General features: G+C 54.8%; 1 protein-coding gene across 1 annotated transcript in view; it reads right to left on the reverse strand.

The window, feature by feature from the left end:
• Positions 1–1,774: 1,774 nt before the first annotated feature.
• LOC122924284 (V-type proton ATPase 21 kDa proteolipid subunit) overlaps positions 1,775–25,428 on the reverse strand; it is a 36,050-nt gene continuing 12,396 nt past the window's right edge. Inside the window, exons 3-8 of the mRNA XM_044275236.1 lie at positions 9,761–9,844; positions 9,471–9,548; positions 9,316–9,385; positions 9,168–9,219; positions 2,533–2,723; positions 1,775–2,395 (exon numbers count right to left, since the gene is read on the reverse strand). Of these exons, the coding sequence (XP_044131171.1) occupies positions 2,369–2,395; positions 2,533–2,723; positions 9,168–9,219; positions 9,316–9,385; positions 9,471–9,548; positions 9,761–9,844 (502 nt within the window). The 3' untranslated portion in view covers positions 1,775–2,368. The remainder of the gene's footprint in view (positions 2,396–2,532; positions 2,724–9,167; positions 9,220–9,315; positions 9,386–9,470; positions 9,549–9,760; positions 9,845–25,428) is intronic.

The following is a 25,428-nucleotide window of genomic DNA, read 5'->3' on the forward strand; positions in this document are numbered from 1 at the left end:
ACCGATACGGCAGCTATAGAGTGCTGCAGCGGTGGCGGATGGACCTCTGCATTCAGCACTCAGGAAAGCTGGGTGATTACCGATACGGCTGCTATAGAGTGCTGCAGCTGTGGCGGATGGACCCCTGCATTCAGCACTCAGGAAAGCTGAGTGACGATTCCTGTAGAAGCCGTAATGATGGACAAATCAAAACGTCGCCCCAAGCTAAGATTAATTGGTTACTTAACTTGGAACGAGGGGTCTATAGAAAGAGGGGTGCCATGGCCAAATTTGAAAAGCTCTGGACTCCTTGGATCGATGCCCCCGGGTTGGCGTCCAGGGAACTTCAGAGATACCGTCTGGGCTTAGTGTGAGGGCTTTATCGATCATTGTACGTATTTGGCTCGGTGATTGGCGATTTCTCACGGAAGACATGGGATGCTTTTGCGATATGTAATGTGGGGAGGGTATGGCCGATGGCAGATGTATGGTCCAACTTCGATTATAAGATCATAAACTGTCTTTCAATATTTTGTGGGAATGTTGTAGGGATGGGGCTTGTGCCTGTGTACTTTAAATGCAATTGCACTGATGTAACCGGATGCTGCAGCTGTGGAAGATGGAGGGCATCACACTGATGGTATGTGGGGGTTGGGGCCTTACGTTTGTAATATTAAAAACTGCTAATAAAAAATTACTTAATTAAAAAAAAAAAAACGTCGCCCCAGGCCGCTCCGCGAGCCGCAGCTGTCTGGCGGCGCCATGTTCTATCTTCCTACATGGCTGGCTCCTTTGGATGCTACCCCCCGCACTCCTGGTCTCCCATTTTTTGGGCATCCCTGTCTTGATACATTGTCGCCTTGTCTGCATTAATAAATCTTATACATTGTAGCAGACGCAGAATCTTTGTGATAACAATGAGCAGTATAACCCCGCCCCCTGCGCTGATTAGCCGCTGGATGGCGTTCATTCACATGACCGTATTCTTGGTCGGCTTCTGATCTTCATTTTTTGCGGATCCCACTAATAAAAAATAAATAAATAAATAAAAATTTCCCAGTCTCCTCCATTTTGCAGACAAGACATAGGGCGGAATGTGTGGGACGTCAAAATGTGGGATGCACATGGCCGGCATTCGTGGTTCACAGACCGCAAAACGGACACGGTCATGTGAATGGACCCTAATACCTCAGTCACACGTCAGTGTTCGGTCAGAGTCTTCTCCGGTGCTGCACAGAATATTCTAGATAATTTATCTGCCCAGAAAGAAGAGAATCGCAGCGGACGGTCCGTCCGACCTCATCACAGATCAAAGCGGGAAATCGGCTTCTGGCCCCCGGGGTCATCATGGATGCCTTCTACAAACTGCCCCTTTATAGTAAGCAGCATTAGAGGGCCACTGACCTCACACTCCACATATTATATCAGCGCTGGAGCGTTATAAGAGGAGCGGCTGATATCAGTCACATGTGATGTAATGTCTCTGGAGGTTATATCAGTGCTGGAGCGTTATAAGAGGAGCGGCTGATATCAGTCACATGTGATGTAATGTCTGGAGGTTATATCAGTGCTGGAGCGGCTGCTATCAGTCTGTGGCCGCTGTGGAGACATCACTTCCCCCTTGTCCGTCAGGTTATGCTCTATAACACATGTATTTCCCCCGTCCTGGGTGCAGACAGAGGGCACACGGGGTCAGCGCTGCTTACTCTGCCCGATAACTTGCAGCATTGCCTCAGGAGTTGGGTAAAGATGGCGACGCATGCACTGCAGGACCTGCGCGGAAGAAGCCACTGACTGACACGACACAAATAACTTTTATTATGGTCCAGATAGAAAAGATCATTTACATCCAGTGAGGACCCAGCGGCGGGGACACAGGGAGGGGCAGCTGGAGCCGAAATGTCTGCAGAGTCTGTGTGGATACAAGATTAGAGGGCGCCCCCTAATGACCCGCACCGGTGCGTGCAGCGCTAGAGAGCGCCCCCTAATGAGCCGCACCGGTGTGTGCAGCACTAGAGAGCGCCCCCTGTGTTGGGCTGAGGGGGCAGGGAGACAGCCATCATTCCCGCGGCTATAGACCCGGTCCAGGATATGGCGGCAGGAGTGAAATCACACAAAATACTCAACACTGTGGGAAAGTGACCGTAACAGGAGGGGAGGGATTTATTACACGCCGTGATCACATGACCAGGAGTATAGTCAGGAGGGAGGCGCCGCTTCTCTGGCCCTCGTCTAGACAGGACCAATCTCCAGCAATAAATCTATATACTTATCACAATGAAATATATACACATGGTACAGCACGTGAGGAACGAAGGACGGCCGGGCTGGGATCAGCGGCGCCTGCGAGCACATGGAAGAAAGTCGGCGTCCTCCAAACTATCAGCCTTCAGTTTCCCATTTTTACTTTAGACGTCTGCAAATCAAATAAAAAGAGATTTATTATAAGCATGGACAGATGCAGCAGCCCTCACAGCAGCACAGAGGATCAGTAGTCAGCAAGTAAACATGTGAGGATGGAGACTGAGCAGAAGAAAGAGATGGCACTGGTACCTGCAGGATGGCGACAATCACTCCAAACAGCCCGATGGCGCTGCCGAAGATCTCCACAATCAGAATTTTCACGAAGAGGCTGGGGTTCTGCGCATCGGCAAGGGCGGCTCCGCTGCCGACAATTCCCACACATATCCCACAGAAGAGGTTGGAGAATCCCACAGTGAGGCCGGCGCCAAACATGGAGAACCCTGCAAACCCACAGAGGACAAGAATGAGGAATATTCCGGATCCAGTCATGGGACCTGCCAGACCACAATGAACATATAGTGACCGAGGGATTATGGGACGCCCCCTACAGGAAGCATCATGTCCTGTGCTGCCCACTGGGGACCATACGAGACCGTGTTCAGAACAACAGCGCTACAACGTCACCAACTGATATTTCTCCAGAGCAAATCATCTACCTGTAAGAGCAACAGAATAATAGGGAAAAGCCAGCCCAACAATCAGGACCTGAACACACCTCATCCTGAGGAACGGAAAAAGTATGAAGATACCAGGAGCCCTGCCACAATCAGAAGACAACAAGGTCACCTCCAGGAGGAAGAAGATGTGAAGATACCGGGGAGCCCTGCCACAATCAGAAGACAACGAGGTCACCTCAAGGAGGAAGAAGATGTGAAGATACCGGGGAGCCCTGCCACAATCAGAAGACAACGAGGTCACCTCCAGAAAGAAGATGTGAAGATACCAGGGAGCCCTGCCACAATCAGAAGACAACGAGGTCACCTCCAGAAAGAAGACTATGTGAAGATACCAGGAGCCCTGCCACAATCAGAAGACAACAAGGTCACCTCCAGAAAGAAGATGTGAAGATACCAGGGAGCCCTGCCACAATCAGAAGACAACGAGGTCACCTCCAGAAAGAAGATGTGAAGATACCAGGGAGCCCTGCCACAATCAGAAGACAACGAGGTCACCTCCAGAAAGAAGATGATGTGAAGATACCGGGGAGCCCCCCTGCCACAATCAGAAGACAACGAGGTCACCTCCAGGAGGAAGAAGATGTGAAGATACCAGGGAGCCCTGCCACAATCAGAAGACAATGAGGTCACCTTCAGAAAGAAGAAGATGTGAAGATACCGGGGAGCCCTGCCACAATCAGAAGACAACGAGGTCACCTCCAGGAGGAAGATGATGTGAAGATACCGGGGAGCCCTGCCACAATCAGAAGACAACGAGGTCACCTCCAGGAGGAAGATGATGTGAAGATACCGGGGAGCCCTGCCACAATCAGAAGACAACGAGGTCACCTCAAGGAGGAAGAAGATGTGAAGATACCGGGGAGCCCTGCCACAATCAGAAGACAACGAGGTCACCTCCAGAAAGAAGATGTGAAGATACCAGGGAGCCCTGCCACAATCAGAAGACAACGAGGTCACCTCCAGAAAGAAGACTATGTGAAGATACCAGGAGCCCTGCCACAATCAGAAGACAACAAGGTCACCTCCAGAAAGAAGATGTGACGATACCGGGGAGCCCTGCCACAATCAGAAGACAACGAGGTCACCTCCAGAAAGAAGATGTGAAGATACCAGGGAGCCCTGCCACAATCAGAAGACAACGAGGTCACCTCCAGAAAGAAGACTATGTGAAGATACCAGGAGCCCTGCCACAATCAGAAGACAACAAGGTCACCTCCAGAAAGAAGATGTGAAGATACCGGGGAGCCCTGCCACAATCAGAAGACAATGAGGTCACCTTCAGAAAGAAGACTATGTGAAGATACCAGGAGCCCTGCCACAATCAGAAGACAACAAGGTCACCTCCAGAAAGAAGATGTGAAGATACCAGGGAGCCCTGCCACAATCAGAAGACAACGAGGTCACCTCCAGAAAGAAGACTATGTGAAGATACCAGGAGCCCTGCCACAATCAGAAGACAACGTCACCTCCAGAAAGAAGATGTGAAGATACCGGGGAGCCCTGCCACAATCAGAAGACAACGAGGTCACCTCCAGAAAGAAGATGTGAAGATACCAGGGAGCCCTGCCACAATCAGAAGACAACGAGGTCACCTCCAGAAAGAAGACTATGTGAAGATACCAGGAGCCCTGCCACAATCAGAAGACAACAAGGTCACCTCCAGAAAGAAGATGTGAAGATACCGGGGAGCCCTGCCACAATCAGAAGACAATGAGGTCACCTTCAGAAAGAAGACTATGTGAAGATACCAGGAGCCCTGCCACAATCAGAAGACAACAAGGTCACCTCCAGAAAGAAGATGTGAAGATACCAGGGAGCCCTGCCACAATCAGAAGACAACGAGGTCACCTCCAGAAAGAAGATGTGAAGATACCAGGGAGCCCTGCCACAATCAGAAGACAACGAGGTCACCTCCAGAAAGAAGATGATGTGAAGATACCGGGGAGCCCCCCTGCCACAATCAGAAGACAACGAGGTCACCTCCAGGAGGAAGAAGATGTGAAGATACCAGGGAGCCCTGCCACAATCAGAAGACAATGAGGTCACCTTCAGAAAGAAGAAGATGTGAAGATACCGGGGAGCCCTGCCACAATCAGAAGACAACGAGGTCACCTCCAGGAGGAAGATGATGTGAAGATACCGGGGAGCCCTGCCACAATCAGAAGACAACGAGGTCACCTCCAGGAGGAAGATGATGTGAAGATACCGGGGAGCCCTGCCACAATCAGAAGACAACGAGGTCACCTCAAGGAGGAAGAAGATGTGAAGATACCGGGGAGCCCTGCCACAATCAGAAGACAACGAGGTCACCTCCAGAAAGAAGATGTGAAGATACCAGGGAGCCCTGCCACAATCAGAAGACAACGAGGTCACCTCCAGAAAGAAGACTATGTGAAGATACCAGGAGCCCTGCCACAATCAGAAGACAACAAGGTCACCTCCAGAAAGAAGATGTGAAGATACCGGGGAGCCCTGCCACAATCAGAAGACAATGAGGTCACCTTCAGAAAGAAGACTATGTGAAGATACCAGGAGCCCTGCCACAATCAGAAGACAACAAGGTCACCTCCAGAAAGAAGATGTGAAGATACCAGGGAGCCCTGCCACAATCAGAAGACAACGAGGTCACCTCCAGAAAGAAGATGTGAAGATACTAGGGAGCCCTGCCACAATCAGAAGACAACGAGGTCACCTCCAGAAAGAAGATGATGTGAAGATACCGGGGAGCCCCCCTGCCACAATCAGAAGACAACGAGGTCACCTCCAGGAGGAAGAAGATGTGAAGATACCAGGGAGCCCTGCCACAATCAGAAGACAATGAGGTCACCTTCAGAAAGAAGAAGATGTGAAGATACCGGGGAGCCCTGCCACAATCAGAAGACAACGAGGTCACCTCCAGGAGGAAGATGATGTGAAGATACCGGGGAGCCCTCCTGCCACAATCAGAAGACAACAAGGTCACCTCCAGGAGGAAGATGATGTGAAGATACCGGGGAGCCCTCCTGCCACAATCAGAAGACAACGAGGTCACCTCCAGGAGGAAGATGATGTGAAGATACCGGGGAGCCCTCCTGCCACAATCAGAAGACTAGATGAAGACAATGGTCACCTCCAGAAAGAAGATGTGAAGATACCGGGGAGCCCTGCCACAATCAGAAGACAACGAGGTCACCTCCAGGAGGAAGATGATGTGAAGATACCGGGGAGCCCTCCTGCCACAATCATTAGACAACAAGGTCACCTCCAGGAGGAAGATGATGTGAAGATACCGGGGAGCCCTCCTGCCACAATCAGAAGACTAGATGAAGACAATGGTCACCTCCAGAAAGAAGATGTGAAGATACCGAGGAGCACTGGAGGATGATGCCCCCTCCCGTACTGTGCCGGCCATTACTCTGGAGGTGACGGGTCCGTTCTATCACACTTAGTAAATCATTTCATCACTTTGCCTAGTTAAGCCCATTTATTCTGAAATCCTCAAATTCACGGTAAAACACAGACAGACAGGACTGGGGTACTGGAGCGGCCACGCAATCCCAGGACATCAAAAAACGTGGTCTCAGGCAAAACCCAAAAAGCAGAAGAATGGTAGCATGCAGTCCAATCGTCCCGGTCAGAGAAGGCCGCCGCCATGCGGCACAGATAATCAGGAGAGATCTCAGACAGCACATTTTAGGGTTTTTACAGAAAAACGCTGGAGCTATATTTTTAAGCAGCTGAATACTTTTCTCTCTTTTCTGTAAAGCATTAACCCCTTCCTGCTGCAGCTATTTTGCAGCCTCCTGATGGAACCTATTTTTGCAGATCTGACCTGTCGCTTTATGTGGTAATAACTGGAACACTTACTTATCCAACCGACTCCGGGGCCGTTTTCTCGTGTTAACCACTTCATTACCAGAGTGCTTATCCCCCTTCCTTTCCAGGCCATTTTTTCAGTTTTAGCACTGGGTCCATCTACCATATATTTCGTCCCATAAGACGCACTGGGGTGAATACTAATGAGCGCTTCCATTATAGTACCGGAGGAGTGGGAAGCGGTGAAGGCTCTGTACTCACCGCTTCCTGGTCCTCGGCTGTGCACAGCAGGGGGCGCTCTGAGCTCACACTGTGCGCGCCAGTCACAGCACAGCCGACAGCAGGAGGAAGAGGAGCGCGCTGGGGCTGATCTGAGGCATGGGGTTCCATCTGAGGTCTGATTGGGGGTCTTCTTTATGATCTGAGGACCTGATTGGGGCTGAGGTCTGACTACTATTGGGGATCTGATGTCTAATGAAAAATATTTTTCTCTTATTGTCCTCCTCTAAAACCTTATAGGGCGAAAAGTACGGTAAGTGCCAATAACCATTTAATTTCTGAGCCCACCTACGTGTAGTGTATCTGGGGGGGGGGGCACTTTAGACTGTCATTACATAGAATATAAAACTAATCTGAAATACGCCTAAGGCGGCTTTCACACTTGCGTTCAGAGCGGATCCGTCTGCATTATATTGTACAAAAAAATGTGAAAGTAGCTTCAGGCGGATCCGTCCAGACTTTACATTGAAAGTCAATGGGGGACGGATCCGTTTGAAGATTGAGCCACAGTGTGTCACCTTCAAACGGATCCGTCCCCATTGACTTACATTGTAAGTCTGGACGGATCAGTTTGCCTCCGCACGGCCAGGCTGCAAGCCGCGTTCAGATGTCCGCCTGCTGAGCAGAGGACAGACGGTGCCAGACTGAGGCATTGTGAGCGGATCCGCGTCCACTCAGACTGCATCAGGGCCGGACGGATCCGTTCGGGGCCACTTGTGAGAGCCTTCAAATGGAACTCACGAGCGGAGCCCCGAACGCTCGTGTGACAGTAGCCTAATTAGACGGATCTCAGGTGCTGTGACTTTTCCCCTTTACACCAGGTCTAAAGTTGTGAGCGTGGTCCGGGCCAGCAGGCCGCTGTAAGGCTCCATTCACACACCTGTAATAATGGGTCCACATCTGTTACGCAAATTGCAGAACAGGTGCGGACCCATTCATTCTCTATGGGGACGGGATGGATGCGGAGCGCACACTATGTGCTCTCCGCATCTGCATTTCCAGAGCGCACCACCGATCTTCCGGTCCATTGCTCCCGAAAAAAATGGAACATGTTCTATTCATGTCCGCAATTGCATAGGCAGTTCTATGGGGGTGCCGGTCGGGTGTATTGTGGATCCGCAATGTTCTACGGACGCGCGGATGGACCCCAATTCACAATTTTCTACGCTCGTTTTAGGTGTAGAAAACGGTCTAAATGTAAGACGGCTCGGAAGTTGGTTACATTCAGAAGTGGCGCCTCCGCCATCTATGGGGCTTTATAAAGACCGGTGGCGCCAGCCTTAATAAATGTGCCCTGTGTCTTTAAGGGAAAACTGAAAATTATGAAAATTTATATATATTTATTTTTTCCCTTCTTTCCTTAAATTTTTTTTCTGTTACAAAAAAATTAAAATATGTGCAGACAAGACATTTGTAAAACTATGACCGCACGTTTATACTGCGAGAAGGGGCGGCTGGGCTGGCCGCAGGACCGCGCTGCACTGCGCGCACATTCATCCCGGGGACAGGCAGGCTTTATATAAGATAAGCAGGTTGGTCTATTCGGGAGGTTTTACATCCTGGAAACCATCCAAAATGACCCCATTTTCAGTTCTGATTTTACAATCTTTATTAACCCTTTAGGGAATTGAAGGATAATGGATGCAACACAGCAAGGGTTAACAGCAAGAGAAGCCTCAATATTTACCACCCTGAACCCTTTACACCTGTGCTGGTAGACAGCGGTACGGGCGCGCCGCGGGGCTCAGACGGGAAGGAGCGCCAGATTGCTTTTGGAGGACAGATTTAGTTGGAATGGTTTTCGGGTGCCATGTCTCATTTGAAGGCCCCCTGAGGTGCCCCACAGTGGAAACCCCCAAGAACTACCCCATTGTGGAACCTACACCCCTCACAGAATTTAGGGAGGGTGTTACCGAGCACTTTGACCTAACAGGCATTTTTTCAAATAAAATGTTGCTTTAGTCCCGATACACATGGGGGGGGGGCGCCGCGATACACACGGGAAGGGTGGGGGGCGATATCGGTGTCACTGGGGGGGCCGCGATATCGGTGTCACTGGGGGGGGCAGCCCTACAGTCAGGTATGACCCTGGGGGTCATTCTCTAGGCATACCCTGCGGGGCGCAGCACTGACCTGCATGATAGTTCGAGTTCCCGATGGTTTCAGGAGTGTTCCCTCGGAATTGCTGAAATAGAAGGGACAGGCGGTTATTCTGCAGCGGATCCAGCGGCGCCACCTGAACGCCAGGCTCTGCGGCTGACCCGGGCGGGTGCGCTCTTACCTCCACCATGTTGCTGATGACAATGGCCATGATGATGCCGTAGATCGCCACCGCCTCACAGAAGATGATACTGGAAGAAGAGAGAGATCATGGGCTCATTTCTCCGGCGCTAGGATCACCGCATCACAAGATCTCACGGATCGCCGCCACCTTACCTGACCAGGTTCTTCGTCTTAATGCGCGGGGCTTTCACCCCTCCCCCCAGGATACTGGAGCCAGTGATGTAGATCCCCCTAAGACAAGACAGAGACGTAAGGAACTACAAGGGGGCGAGGGGCCCATGTCCTGGGAGCCCCCAGACACAATACTTTGTCATTTCACCCCAAAATAAAACCCTGGAAGCACGGGCCCGAGGCCTCTCCTGTGTGAGGTCGTCATAGCCCCCCACACGCCTGCAGCAGTCTGCACTGACACTACCGCATTATATTCATCATCAGACACTTACCATGCAGCACCCACCACAGACAGGGAGATGGCAAGGCCGATGCCCAGGTTGGCCCACATGTACGGGGACGTCTCCGTCAGGAACCTGGGAAAGAGGAAAACGTGGAGAGAAATCATCAAGGAGTCCACTAACACATGGGGGTGTAAAGAATGACCCCGCTGGGACATCAGTACCACTACATAGGGTGAGCGGCCGGGGCAGTAACCGGGGGACGGGTAAAGAATGACCCCGCAGAGACATCAGTACCACTACATAGGGCGAGCGGCCGGGGCAGTAACCGGGGGACGGGTAAAGAATGACCCCGCAGAGACGTCAGTACCACTACATAGGGCGAGCGGCCGGGGCAGTAACCGGGGGACAGGTAAAGAATGACCCCGCAGAGACATCAGTACCACTACATAGGGCGAGCGGCCGGGGCAGTAACCGGGGGACGGGTAAAGAATGACCCCGCAGAGACATCAGTACCACTACATAGGGCGAGCGGCCGGGGCAGTAACCGGGGGACGGGTAAAGAATGACCCCGCAGAGACGTCAGTACCACTACATAGGGCGAGCGGCCGGGGCAGTAACCGGGGGACGGGTAAAGAATGACCCCGCAGAGACGTCAGTACCACTACATAGGGCGAGCGGCCGGGGCAGTAACCGGGGGACGGGTAAAGAATGACCCCGCAGAGACATCAGTACCACTACATAGGGCGAGCGGCCGGGGCAGTAACCGGGGGACGGGTAAAGAATGACCCCGCAGAGACATCAGTACCACTAATAGGGCGAGCGGCCCGGGGCAGTAACCGGGGGACGGGTAAAGAATGACCCCCGCAGAGACATCAGTACCACTACATAGGGCGAGCGGCCGGGGCAGTAACCGGGGGACGGGTAAAGAATGACCCCGCAGAGACGCAGTACCACTACATAGGGCGAGCGGCCGGGCAGTAAACCGGGGGACGGGTAAAGAATGACCCCCGCAGAGACGTCAGTACCACTACATAGGGCGATGCGGCCGGGGCAGTAAACCGGGGGACGGGTAAAGATGACCCCGCAGAAGACGTCAGTACCACTACATAGGGCGAGCGGCCGGGGCAGTAACCGGGGGACGGGTAAAGAATGACCCCGCAGAGACGTCAGTACCACTACATAGGGCGAGCGGCCGGGCAGTAACCGGGGGAACGGGTAAAGAATGACCCCGCAGAGACAGTCAGTACCACTACATAGGGCGAGCGGCCGGGGCAGTAACCGGGGGACCGGTAAAGAATGACCCCGCAGAGACATCAGTACCACTACATAGGGCGAGCGGCCGGGGCAGTAACCGGGGGACGGGTAAAGAATGACCCCGCAGAGACATCAGTACCACTACATAGGGCGAGCGGCCGGGGCAGTAACCGGGGGGACGGGTAAAGAATGACCCCGCAGAGACATCAGTACCACTACATAGGGCGAGCGGCCGGGGCAGTAACCGGGGGACAGGTAAAGAATGACCCCGCAGAGACGTCAGTACCACTACATAGGGTGAACGGCCGGGGCAGTAACCGGGGGACGGGTAAAGAATGACCCCGCAGAGACGTCAGTACCACTACATAGGGCGAGCGGCCGGGGCAGTAACCGGGGGACGGGTAAAGAATGACCCCGCAGAGACATCAGTACCACTACATAGGGTGAGCGGCCGGGGCAGTAACTGGGGGACGGGTAAAGAATGACCCCGCAGAGACGTCAGTACCACTACATAGGGCGAGCGGCCGGGGGAGTAACCGGGGGACGGGTAAAGAATGACCCCGCAGAGACATCAGTACCACTACATAGGGCGAGCGGCCAGGGCAGTAACCGGGGGACGGGTAAAGAATGACCCCGCAGAGACATCAGTACCACTACATAGGGCGAGCGGCCGGGGCAGTAACCGGGGGGACGGGTAAAGAATGACCCCGCAGAGACGTCAGTACCACTACATAGGGCGAGCGGCCGGGGCAGTAACCAGGGGACGGGTAAAGAATGACCCCGCAGAGACGTCAGTACCACTACATAGGGCGAGCGGCCGGGGCAGTAACCGGGGGACGGGTAAAGAATGACCCCGCAGAGACATCAGTACCACTACATAGGGCGAGCGGCCGGGGCAGTAACCAGGGGACGGGTAAAGAATGACCCCGCTGGGACGTCAGTACCACTACATAGGGCGAGCGGCCGGGGCAGTAACCGGGGGGACGGGTAAAGAATGACCCCGCAGAGACGTCAGTACCACTACATAGGGTGAGCGGCCGGGGCAGTAACCAGGGGACGGGTAAAGAATGACCCCGCAGAGACGTCAGTACCACTACATAGGGCGAGCGGCCGGGGCAGTAACCAGGGGACGGGTAAAGAATGACCCCGCAGAGACGTCAGTACCACTACATAGGGTGAGCGGCCGGGGCAGTAACCAGGGGACGGGTAAAGAATGACCCCGCAGAGACATCAGTACCACTACATAGGGCGAGCGGCCGGGGCAGTAACCGGGGGACGGGTAAAGAATGACCCCGCAGAGACGTCAGTACCACTACATAGGGTGAGCGGCCGGGGCAGTAACTGGGGGACAGGTAAAGAATGACCCCGCAGAGACGTCAGTACCACTACATAGGGCGAGCGGCCGGGGCAGTAACTGGGGGACAGGTAAAGAATGACCCCGCAGAGACGTCAGTACCACTACATAGGGCGAGCGGCCGGGGCAGTAACCAGGGGACGGGTAAAGAATGACCCCGCAGAGACGTCAGTACCACTACATAGGGCGAGCGGGCCGGGGCAGTAACCAGGGGACGGGTAAAGAATGACCCCGCTGGGACGTCAGTACCACTACATAGGGTGAGCGGCCGGGGCAGTAACCGGGGGACGGGTAAAGAATGACCCCGCAGAGACATCAGTACCACTACATAGGGTGAGCGGCCGGGGCAGTAACCAGGGGACGGGTAAAGAATGACCCCGCAGAGACATCAGTACCACTACATAGGGCGAGCGGCCGGGGCAGTAACCGGGGGACGGGTAAAGAATGACCCCGCAGAGACGTCAGTACCACTACATAGGGTGAGCGGCCGGGGCAGTACTGTGGTATAATGTAAAGAATGACCCCGCAGAGACGTCAGTACCACTACATAGGGCGAGCGGCCGGGGCAGTAACCGGGGGACGGGTAAAGAATGACCCCGCAGAGACATCAGTACCACTACATAGGGCGAGCGGGCCGGGGCAGTAACCGGGGGGACGGGTAAAGAATGACCCCGCAGAGACGTCAGTACCACTACATAGGGCGAGCGGCCGGGGCAGTAACCGGGGGACGGGTAAAGAATGACCCCGCTGGGACATCAGTACCACTACATAGGGCGAGCGGCCGGGGCAGTAACCGGGGGACGGGTAAAGAATGACCCCGCAGAGACGTCAGTACCACTACATAGGGCGAGCGGCCTGGGCAGTAACCAGGGGACGGGTAAAGAATGACCCCGCAGAGACGTCAGTACCACTACATAGGGCGAGCGGCCGGGGCAGTAACCAGGGGACGGGTAAAGAATAACCCCGCTGGGACGTCAGTACCACTACATAGGGCGAGCGGCCTGGGCAGTAACCGGGGGACGGGTAAAGAATGACCCCGCAGAGACGTCAGTACCACTACATAGGGCGAGCGGCCGGGGCAGTACTGTGGTATAATGTAAAGAATGACCCCGCAGAGACGTCAGTACCACTACATAGGGCGAGCGGCCGGGGCAGTAACCGGGGGACGGGTAAAGAATGACCCCGCAGAGACGTCAGTACCACTACATAGGGCGAGCGGCCGGGGCAGTAACCAGGGGACGGGTAAAGAATGACCCCGCAGAGACGTCAGTACCACTACATAGGGCGAGCGGCCGGGGCAGTAACCAGGGGACGGGTAAAGAATGACCCCGCAGAGACGTCAGTACCACTACATAGGGCGAGCGGCCGGGGCAGTACTGTGGTATAATGTAAAGAATGACCCCGCAGAGACGTCAGTACCACTACATAGGGCGAGCGGCCGGGGCAGTAACCGGGGGACGGGTAAAGAATGACCCCGCAGAGACGTCAGTACCACTACATAGGGCGAGCGGCCGGGGCAGTAACCAGGGGACGGGTAAAGAATGACCCCGCTGGGACGTCAGTACCACTACATAGGGTGAGCGGCCGGGGCAGTAACCAGGGGACGGGTAAAGAATGACCCCGCAGAGACGTCAGTACCACTACATAGGGCGAGCGGCCGGGGCAGTAACCGGGGGACGGGTAAAGAATGACCCCGCAGAGACGTCAGTACCACTACATAGGGCGAGCGGCCGGGGCAGTAACCGGGGGACGGGTAAAGAATGACCCCGCAGAGACGTCAGTACCACTACATAGGGTGAGCGGCCGGGGCAGTAACCAGGGGACGGGTAAAGAATGACCCCGCAGAGACGTCAGTACCACTACATAGGGCGAGCGGCCGGGGCAGTAACCAGGGGACGGGTAAAGAATGACCCCGCAGAGACGTCAGTACCACTACATAGGGCGAGCGGCCGGGGCAGTAACCGGGGGACGGGTAAAGAATGACCCCGCAGAGACGTCAGTACCACTACATAGGGTGAGCGGCCGGGGCAGTAACCGGGGGACGGGTAAAGAATGACCCCGCAGAGACGTCAGTACCACTACATAGGGTGAGCGGCCGGGGCAGTAACCGGGGGGACGGGTAAAGAATGACCCCGCAGAGACGTCAGTACCACTACATAGGGTGAGCGGCCGGGGCAGTAACCAGGGGACGGGTAAAGAATGACCCCGCAGAGACGTCAGTACCACTACATAGGGCGAGCGGCCGGGGCAGTAACCGGGGGACGGGTAAAGAATGACCCCGCAGAGACGTCAGTACCACTACATAGGGTGAGCGGCCGGGGCAGTAACCGGGGGACGGGTAAAGAATGACCCCGCAGAGACGTCAGTACCACTACATAGGGTGAGCGGCCGGGGCAGTACTGTGGTATAATGTAAAGAATGACCCCGCTGGGACATTAGCACCAATATATGGGGTGAGGGAGGGGGATATAGGAGGGGACAGGGAGAAGACGGCAGAACTTTACAAACAGCCGGATATTCACTTTACAGGTAATAGTTATTTATAATGTACTTTCACAAAGGCCAGAAGTCTAACTAGACAAATGGTGGCGCTGGAGGCCGTGGCACTAGGAGGCTGTGGCTGAGTCGTGGTTGACTCCTCACATGACTGGGCTGTTAATGTTGAGGGTTTTACACTATTTAGGAAAGACGGGTCAATAGAAAAGGCAGTGGCGTCTGTGCCTGTATGTGAGGAGGGAAGACCAGTGTGACAGAGGCAATGGTGGGGGCGTCTGTGCCTGTATGTGAGGAGTGAAGACAAGTGTGACAGAGGCAATGGTGGGGGCGTCTGTGCCTGTATGTGAGGAGGGAAGACCAGTGTGACAGAGGCAATGGTGGGGGCGTCTGTGCCTGTATGTGAGGAGTGAAGACAAGTGTGACAGAGGCAATGGTGGGGGCGTCTGTGCCTGTATGTGAGGAGGGAAGACCAGTGTGACAGAGGCAATGGTGGGGGCGTCTGTGCCTGTATGTGAGGAGTGAAGACCAGTGTGACAGAGGCAATGGTGGGGGCGTCTGTGCCTGTATGTGAGGAGGGAAGACCAGTGTGACAGAGGCAATGGTGGGGGCGTCTGTGCCTGTATGTGAGGAGGGAAGACCAGTGTGACAGAGGCAATGGTGGGGGCGTCTGTGCCTGTATGTGAGGAGGGAAGACCAGTGTGACAGAGGCAATGGTGGGGGCGTCTGTGCCTGTATGTGAGGAGGGAAGACAAGTGTGACAGAGGCAATGGTGGGGGCGTCTATAGAGATGGAAGCTCAACTGTATGACCAGACAGAGCGGCGGCACAGGCGGGTACAGTGGTCATAACGGGAGACTTCCCAGACATTGACCGGGGTCACGGTTCTGCTGCAGGACCACGTCATGGGCCAGTCTGCAGAAGCTCCCACTGGGGGCGATGCTCTGCTGGATCTGATAATCTCTAGTGACGCAGAGCTTGTTGGCAATGTTACTGTTGGAGAAACACTAGGTAATAGTGACCACAATATAATTATATTCCCCCTACACTATAAGACGCAAACTCTGCCGGGCCGAGCCAAGACACTGGATTGTCTAATGTCCCCGGGTTGTGGGCAGCATTTCAGGGCATAGACCGGGGGCAGCTCCTGTCACATAATAATACTGAGGAGAAATGGGAGCTTCACAGCCACACTGAGGAATTGCACTAAAAACGGATCCCTTTAGGTAACAAGTATAAACGGCTAAAATACAATTTCAAAATTTCATTTTTTTGGCAGATTTTAATAATTTTTTTCCAGTTACAAAGAAACAGTTAACAGCCAAACCAAACTCAATATTTATTGCCCTGATTCAGTAGTTTACAGAAACTCCCCATATGTGGTCGTAAACCGCTGTACGGGCGCACGGCAGGGCGCAGAAGGAAAGGAGCGCCATACGGTTTTTGGAAGGCAGATTTTGCTGGACTGGTTTTTTTGACACCTCGATACATTTGAAGCCCCCCTGATGCTCCCCTAGTGTAGAAACTCCATAGAAGCGACCCTATTTAAAGAAACTACGGGATACGGTGGCAGTTTTGTTGGTACTAGTTTAGGGTACATATGATTTTTGGTTGCTCTATATTACACTTTTTGTGAAGCAAGATAACAAGAAATAGCTGTTTTGGCAGTTTTTATTTTTTTTGTTATTTACAACATTCATCTGACAGGTTAGATCATGTGGTCAATGAGGAGTCAATGAGGAGGCCACCGCCACCAATGATCAATACTGGGGAGGGGGGGTGGGTTTGAGTTAGCAGAGGGGGCAGATAAGAGGGAGAGGCTGGGGGGCCGGCTCATGAGAGGCTGGGGGGCCGGCTCATGAGAGGCTGGGGGGCCGGCTCATGAGAGGCTGGGGGGCCGGCTCATGAGAGGCTGGGGGGCCGGCTCATGAGAGGCTGGGGGGCCGGCTCATGAGAGGCTGGGGGGCCGGCTCATGAGAGGCTGGGGGGCCGGCTCATGAGAGGCTGGGGGGCCGGCTCATGAGAGGCTGGGGGGCCGGCTCATGAGAGGCTGGGGGGCCGGCTCATGAGAGGCTGGGGGGCCGGCTCATGAGAGGCTGGGGGGCCGGCTCATGAGAGGCTGGGGGGCCGGCTCATGAGAGGCTGGGGGGCCGGCTCATGAGAGGCTGGGGGGCCGGCTCATGAGAGGCTGGGGGGCCGGCTCATGAGAGGCTGGGGGGCCGGCTCATGAGAGGCTGGGGGGCCGGCTCATGAGAGGCTGGGGGGCCGGCTCATGAGAGGCTGGGGGGCCGGCTCATGAGAGGCTGGGGGGCCGGCTCATGAGAGGCTGGGGGGCCGGCTCATGAGAGGCTGGGGGGCCGGCTCATGAGAGGCTGGGGGGCCGGCTCATGAGAGGCTGGGGGGCCGGCTCATGAGAGGCTGGGGGGCCGGCTCATGAGAGGCTGGGGGGCCGGCTCATGAGAGGCTGGGGGGCCGGCTCATGAGAGGCTGGGGGGCCGGCTCATGAGAGGCTGGGGGGCCGGCTCATGAGAGGCTGGGGGGCCGGCTCATGAGAGGCTGGGGGGCCGGCTCATGAGAGGCTGGGGGGCCGGCTCATGAGAGGCTGGGGGGCCGGCTCATGAGAGGCTGGGGGGCCGGCTCATGAGAGGCTGGGGGGCCGGCTCATGAGAGGCTGGGGGGCCGGCTCATGAGAGGCTGGGGGGCCGGCTCATGAGAGGCTGGGGGGCCGGCTCATGAGAGGCTGCCATGGTCAGCTCCCTGCTGTTGTGTGCACAAAGCACAGGGCAGCAGGGAGAGTGTAAAGTCCTATTCACCCTGATAGAGCTCTATTAGGGTGAATATGACAAGGGTTCTAGCCCTTAAGGAGGCTAATAGTTATTAAATAAAAAGTAAAAAAAAAGGTTTAACCCCCCCCCCCAAATATAGAAAACAATATATCGCAATATATATCGCACATGCTTAAAATTATATCACACAATATAGATTTTTGGCCATATCGCCCACCCCTAGCTCCGGGTCCAGATGGATTACACCCAAGAGTCTTGAAGAGCTCCGTTCAGTCATTGCTGTGCCCCTGTTTATAATTTGTAAAGATTCTCTAGGGACTGGTACAAGGCCAAGTGATTGGCGCAAGGCAGACGTGGTGCCCATATTAAAAAAAGGATCAAGGTCCTTCACAGGTAATTATAGACCAGTTAGTTTAACTTCTGTTGTGGGTAAAGTAGTCTTAAGGGACTATATACAGGAGTATGTGACTGTAAATAATATTATAAGTAATAACCAGCATGGGTTTACCAAGGACAGAAGTTGTCAGACTAACCTGATTGGTTTTTATGAGGAGGTGAGTAGTAGCCTGGACAGAGGGGCGGCTGTGGATGTAGTGAGGTGAGTAGTAGTCTGGACAGAGGGGCGGCTGTGGATGTAGTGAGGTGAGTAGTAGCCTGGACAGAGGGGCGGCTGTGGATATAGTGAGGTGAGTAGTAGCCTGTACAGAGGGGCGGCTGTGGATGTAGCGAGGTGAGTAGTAGCATGGACAGAGGGGCGGCTGTGGATGTAGTGAGGTGAGTAGTAGCCTGGACAGAGGGGCGGCTGTGGATGTAGTGAGGTGAGTAGTACCCTGGACAGAGGGGCGGATGTGGATGTAGTGAGGTGAGTAGAAGCCTGGACAGAGGGGCGGCTGTGGATGTAGTGAGGTGAGTAGTAGCCTGGACAGAGGGGCGGATGTAGTGAGGTGAGTAGAAGCCTAGACAGAGGGGCGGCTGTGGATATAGTGAGGTGAGTAGTAGCCTGGACAGAGGGGCGGCTGTGGATGTAGTGAGGTGAGTAGTAGCCTGGACAGAGGGGCGGCTGTGGATGTAGTGAGGTGAGTAGTAGCCTGGACAGAGGGGCGGCTGTGGATGTAGTGAGGTGAGTAGTAGCCTGGACAGAGGGGCGGCTGTGGATGTAGTGAGGTGAGTAGTAGCCTGGACAGAGGGGCGGCTGTGGATGTAGTGAGGTGAGTAGAAGCCTGGACAGAGGGGCGGCTGTGGATATAGTGAGGTGAGTAGTAGCCTGTACAGAGGGGCGGCTGTGGATGTAGCGAGGTGAGTAGTAGCATGGACAGAGGGGCGGCTGTGGATGTAGTGAGGTGAGTAGTAGCCTGGACAGAGGGGCGGCTGTGGATGTAGTGAGGTGAGTAGTACCCTGGACAGAGGGGCGGATGTGGATGTAGTGAGGTGAGTAGAAGCCTGGACAGAGGGGCGGCTGTGGATGTAGTGAGGTGAGTAGTAGCCTGGACAGAGGGGCGGATGTAGTGAGGTGAGTAGAAGCCTAGACAGAGGGGCGGCTGTGGATATAGTGAGGTGAGTAGTAGCCTGGACAGAGGGGCGGCTGTGGATGTAGTGAGGTGAGTAGTAGCCTGGACAGAGGGGCGGCTGTGGATGTAGTGAGGTGAGTAGTAGCCTGGACAGAGGGGCGGCTGTGGATGTAGTGAGGTGAGTAGTAGCCTGGACAGAGGGGCGGATGTGGATGTAGTGAGGTGAGTAGAAGCCTGGACAGAGGGGCGGATGTGGATGTAGTGAGGTGAGTAGTAGCCTGGACAGAGGGGCGGATGTAGTGAGGTGAGTAGAAGCCTAGACAGAGGGGCGGCTGTGGATATAGTGAGGTGAGTAGTAGCCTGGACAGAGGGGCGGCTGTGGATGTAGTGAGGTGAGTAGTAGCCTGGACAGAGGGGCGGCTGTGGATGTAGTGAGGTGAGTAGTAGCATGGACAGAGGGGCGGCTGTGGATGTAGTGAGGTGAGTAGTACCCTGGACAGAGGGGCGGCTGTGGATGTAGTGAGGTGAGTAGTAGCCTGGACAGAGGGGCGGCTGTGGATGTAGTGAGGTGAGTAGTAGTCTGGACAGAGGGGCGGCTGTGGATGTAGTGAGGTGAGTAGTAGCCTGGACAGAGGGGCGGCTGTGTATGTAGTGAGGTGAGTAGAAGCCTGGACAGAGGGGCGGATGTGAATGTAGTGAGGTGAGTAGTACCCTGGACAGAGGGGCGGATGTGTATGTAGTGAGGTGAGTAGTAGTCTGGACAGAGGGGCTGCTGTGGATATAGTGAGGTAAGTAGTACCCTGGACAGAGGGGCGGCTGTGGATATAGTGAGGTAAGTAGTAGTCTGGACAGAGGGGCGGCTGTGGATGTAGTGAGGTGAGTAGTACCCTGGACAGAGGGGCGGCTGTGGATATAGTGAGGTAAGTAGTAGTCTGGACAGAGGGGCGGCTGTGGATGTGGTGAGTAGTAGCCTGGACAGAGGGGCGGCTGTGGATGTAGTACCGATATTATCGGCCGATATTCAGGATTTTGTACATTAATCGGTATCTAACCTTGCCAATATACCGATAAGGCGAATACTAGTAAATGCTTCCATTATGGAAGCGCGCACTAGTTTGCATCGTGTGCCGGGAGCGGGGAAGAAGCGCAGCAGCAAGCGCTTCCGATGCTCACCCTCCCTGGTCTTCATAATGGGGCCTGTACAGCATCAGGACGTAGTGCGCCCACTATTACCTGACGCTGTCAGATGAGGCGCCGCGGCGCAGGAGAGGAGTTCATTTTATTCTGAGGTCTGATAGGGGTTAATAAAGGTCTGATAAAGTCAGTGAGGGGGGGGGGGGGGGGGGAAGGTGTGGAAATTGGCATTTGGCACTAGTGTATTATAAATCACTACCAGCTAAGGGCTTTATTAACTTATAATTTACATTTATAATACACTAGCGCCAAATGCCAATTTCCACCACCTCAGTGACTACCAACTAATATAAATTATAAGATATAAAATATCAGTATAAATTAGCACCAGTATAAGGGGTGAGTGGTCGGGGGATGTATAGAATGACCGCGCAGGGTCTGCAGTGCCAGTATATGGGGTGAGTGGTCGGGGGATGTATAGAATGACCGCGCAGGGTCTGCAGTGCCAGTATATGGGGTGAGTGGTCGGGGGATGTATAGAATGACCCGCGCAGGGTCTGCAGTGCCAGTATATGGGGTGAGTGGTCGGGGGATGTATAGAATGACCGCGCAGGGTCTGCAGTGCCAGTATATGGGGTGAGTGGTCGGGGGATGTATAGAATGACCGCGCAGGGTCTGCAGTGCCAGTACATGGGGCGAGTGGTCGGGGGATGTAAAGAATGACCCGCGCAGGGTCTGCAGTGCCAGTACATGGGGCGAGCGGTCGGGGGGATGTATAGAATGACCCGCGCAGGGTCTGCAGTGCCAGTATATGGGGCGAGTGGTCGGGGGATGTAAAGAATGACCGCGCAGGGTCTGCAGTGCCAGTATAAGGGGTGAGTGGTCGGGGGATGTAAAGAATGACCGCGCAGGGTCTGCAGTGCCAGTATATGGGCGAGTGGTTGGGGGGGGGGGGGGATGTATAGAATGACCCGCGCAGGGTCTGCAGTGCCAGTATATGGGGTGAGTGGTCGGGGGATGTAAAGAATGACCGCGCAGGGTCTGCAGTGCCAGTACATGGGGCGAGTGGTCGGGGGATGTAAAGAATGACCCGCGCAGGGTCTGCAGTGCCAGTACATGGGGCGAGCGGTCGGGGGGGATGTATAGAATGACCCGCGCAGGGTCTGCAGTGCCAGTATATGGGGCGAGTGGTCGGGGGATGTAAAGAATGACCGCGCAGGGTCTGCAGTGCCAATATAAGGGGTGAGTGGTCGGGGGATGTAAAGAATGACCGCGCAGGGTCTGCAGTGCCAGTACATGGGGCGAGTGGTCGGGGGATGTAAAGAATGACCCGCGCAGGGTCTGCAGTGCCAGTATATGGGCGAGTGGTCGGGGGATGTATAGAATGACCGCGCAGGGTCTGCAGTGCCAGTACATGGGGCGAGTGGTCGGGGGATGTAAAGAATGACCGCGCAGGGTCTGCAGTGCCAGTACATGGGGCGAGCGGTCGGGGGATGTATAGAATGACCCGCGCAGGGTCTGCAGTGCCAGTATATGGGGCGAGTGGTCGGGGGATGTAAAGAATGACCGCGCAGGGTCTGCAGTGCCAGTACATGGGGCGAGTGGTCGGGGGATGTAAAGAATGACCCGCGCAGGGTCTGCAGTGCCAGTACATGGGGCGAGCGGTCGGGGGGATGTATAGAATGACCCGCGCAGGGTCTGCAGTGCCAGTATATGGGGCGAGTGGTCGGGGGATGTAAAGAATGACCGCGCAGGGTCTGCAGTGCCAATATAAGGGGTGAGTGGTCGGGGGATGTAAAGAATGAACGCGCAGGGTCTGCAGTGCCAGTACATGGGGCGAGTGGTCGGGGGGATGTAAAGAATGACCGCGCAGGGTCTGCAGTGCCAGTATATGGGGCGAGTGGTCGGGGGATGTAAAGAATGACCCGCGCAGGGTCTGCAGTGCCAGTATATGGGGCGAGTGGTCGGGGGATGTATAGAATGATCCATGCAGGGTCTGCAGTGCCAGTATATGGGGCGAGTGGTCGGGGGGATGTAAAGAATGACCGCGCAGGGTCTGCAGTGCCAGTATATGGGGAGAGTGGTCGGGGGATGTAAAGAATGACCGCGCAGGGTCTGCAGTGCCAGTATATGGGGCGAGTGGTCGGGGGATGTAAAGAATGACCGCGCAGGGTCCTGCAGTGCCAGTATATGGGGAGAGTGGTCGGGGGATGTAAAGAATGACCGCGCAGGGTCTGCAGTGCCAGTACATGGGGCGAGTGGTCGGGGGATGTAAAGAATGACCCGCGCAGGGTCTGCAGTGCCAGTATATGGGGTGAGAGGTCGGGGGATGTATAGAATGACCGCGCAGGGTCTGCAGTGCCAGTATATGGGGCGAGCAGTCGGGGGATGTATAGAATGACCGCGCAGGGTCTGCAGTGCCAGTACATGGGGTGAGTGGTCGGGGGATGTATAGAATGACCGTGCAGGGTCTGCAGTGCCAGTATATGGGGTGAGTGGTCGGGGGATGTATAGAATGACCGTGCAGGGTCTGCAGTGCCAGTATATGGGGTGAGTGGTCGGGGGATGTAAAGAATGACCGCGCAGGGTCTGCAGTGCCAGTACATGGGGCGAGTGGTCGGGGGATGTATAGAATGACCGCGCAGGGTCTGCAGTGCCAGTATATGGGGCGAGTGGTCGGGGGATGTAAAGAATGACCGCGCAGGGTCTGCAGTGCCAGTACATGGGGCGAGTGGTCGGGGGGGGGATGTATAGAATGATCCGTGCAGGGTCTGCAGTGCCAGTATATGGGGCGAGTGGTCGGGGGATGTAAAGAATAAACGCGCAGGGTCTGCAGTGCCAGTACATGGGGTGAGTGGTCGGGGGATGTATAGAATGACTGCGCAGGGTCTGCAGTGCCAGTATATGGGGTGAGTGGTCGGGGGATGTATAGAATGACCGCGCAGGGTCTGCAGTGCCAGTACATGGGGCGAGCGGTCGGGGCAGTACTGGCGAGTGTGAGGCGGTGGACAGGAGTGGCCCCTGCCCTACCATGTACAGACAGCGCTGTCATTTAGGAGAGAAGCAGCAGAACTGACAGCATCCAGATGAGGCCAGGAGGAGCCGCAGCAGCACGTGACCGCGGCACACAATGGACACTTGTCCGGAGAGGAGAACACACCGTTCATTACAGGTTCGGAAAAAAAGCGGAGCAAACAGCGCGCATCATGATTATGTACTAATGTTAGATGGCGCCACATCTGCTACACCCGTGCCCGCCCCTGCACCCAATACATACAGTCCACCTCATCAGCCCAACACATTGGAGGTGGCCGAGCATGCATGTGTGAGTAAGTCCCTGGCAGACACCTGGTTCCCTCCATACCCAGTGAGCGGGCAGCAGCTCGGCTCCCAGGGGGCAGCCTCTTCCTCCAGGACGTCACTCACACACAGTGGAGTCCTGTGCAGATCTGTCTCAGTAGTGCAGCCAGTAAATGGCCACATGACAGCCCACAACAACCCCCAGGATCCAGGCCCGGCCAGACAAGACCACGGGTCTGTTGTGTGTAAACACCCAGGAGCTGACACTCCAAACACGGGGGAGGGGTCAACACCAACCTGCCCACAAAGTCACCGAGACACAGAAACCACACGTTGCTCACCGCCAGCCCTGTCACATAATGTGCATACAGTATCCGCCCCCTACACCAGGCGCGGTATATTCCACCATACATACAGTATCCAGCTATCCGCCCCTATACAGACGTGGTATATTCCACCATACATACAGTATCCGCCCCTATACAGACGCGGTATATTCCACCATACATACAGTATCCAGCTATCCGCCCCTATACAGACGCGGTATATTCCACCATACATACAGTATCCGCCCCCTACACCAGGCGCGGTATATTCCACCATACATACAGTATCCGCCCCCTACACCAGGCGCGGTATATTCCACCATACATACAGTATCCGCCCCCTACACCAGGCGCGGTATATTCCACCATACATACAGTATCCGCCCCCTATACAGACGCGGTATATTCCACCATATATACAGTATCCGCCCCTATACAGACGCGGTATATTCCACCATATATACAGTATCCGCCCCTATACAGACGCGGTATATTCCACCATACATACAGTATCCGCCCCTATACAGACGTGGTATATTCCACCATACATACAGTATCCGCCCCTATACAGACGTGGTATATTCCACCATACATACAGTATCCGCCCCTATACAGACACGGTATATTCCACCATACATACAGTATCCGCCCCTATACAGACGCTGTATATTCCACCATACATACAGTATCCGCCCCTATACAGACGCGGTATATTCCACCATACATACAGTATCCGCCCCTATACAGACGCTGTATATTCCACCATACATACAGTATCCGCCCCTATACAGACGCGGTATATTCCACCATACATACAGTATCCGCCCCCTACACCAGGCGCGGTATATTCCACCATACATACAGTATCCGCCCCTATACAGACGTGGTATATTCCACCATACATACAGTATCCGCCCCTATACAGACACGGTATATTCCACCATACATACAGTATCCGCCCCTATACAGACGCTGTATATTCCACCATACATACAGTATCCGCCCCTATACAGACGCGGTATATTCCACCATACATACAGTATCCGCCCCTATACAGACGCTGTATATTCCACCATACATACAGTATCCGCCCCTATACAGACGCGGTATATTCCACCATACATACAGTATCCGCCCCCTACACCAGGCGCGGTATATTCCACCATACATACAGTATCCGCCCCTATACAGACGCGGTATATTCCACCATACATACAGTATCCGCCCCTATACAAGGCCGTCCATAACCTGTCCCCTCCCTACATCTCTGAGCTACTTTCCCGATACACCCCCACACGCACTCTCCGATCCTCACAAGACCTCCTTCTCTCCTCTCCTCTTATCGTCTCTTCCCACAATCACCTCCAGGATTTCTCCCGTGCATCCCCCATACTCTGGAACTCGCTGCCCCAACATATCAGACTCTCACCTACAGTGGAATCCTTCAAAAGAAACCTGAAAACCCACCTCTTCAGACAAGCCTACAACCCGTGACCCTGCTGCCGCCATGACCAACCCAACCCGCACCTACTGTGTCCTTCTCCCATACCACGTAGATTGTA

The sequence above is a fragment of the Bufo gargarizans genome, unplaced genomic scaffold (assembly GCF_014858855.1).
Source record: "Bufo gargarizans isolate SCDJY-AF-19 unplaced genomic scaffold, ASM1485885v1 original_scaffold_986_pilon, whole genome shotgun sequence".
NCBI lineage: Eukaryota > Metazoa > Chordata > Amphibia > Anura > Bufonidae > Bufo > Bufo gargarizans.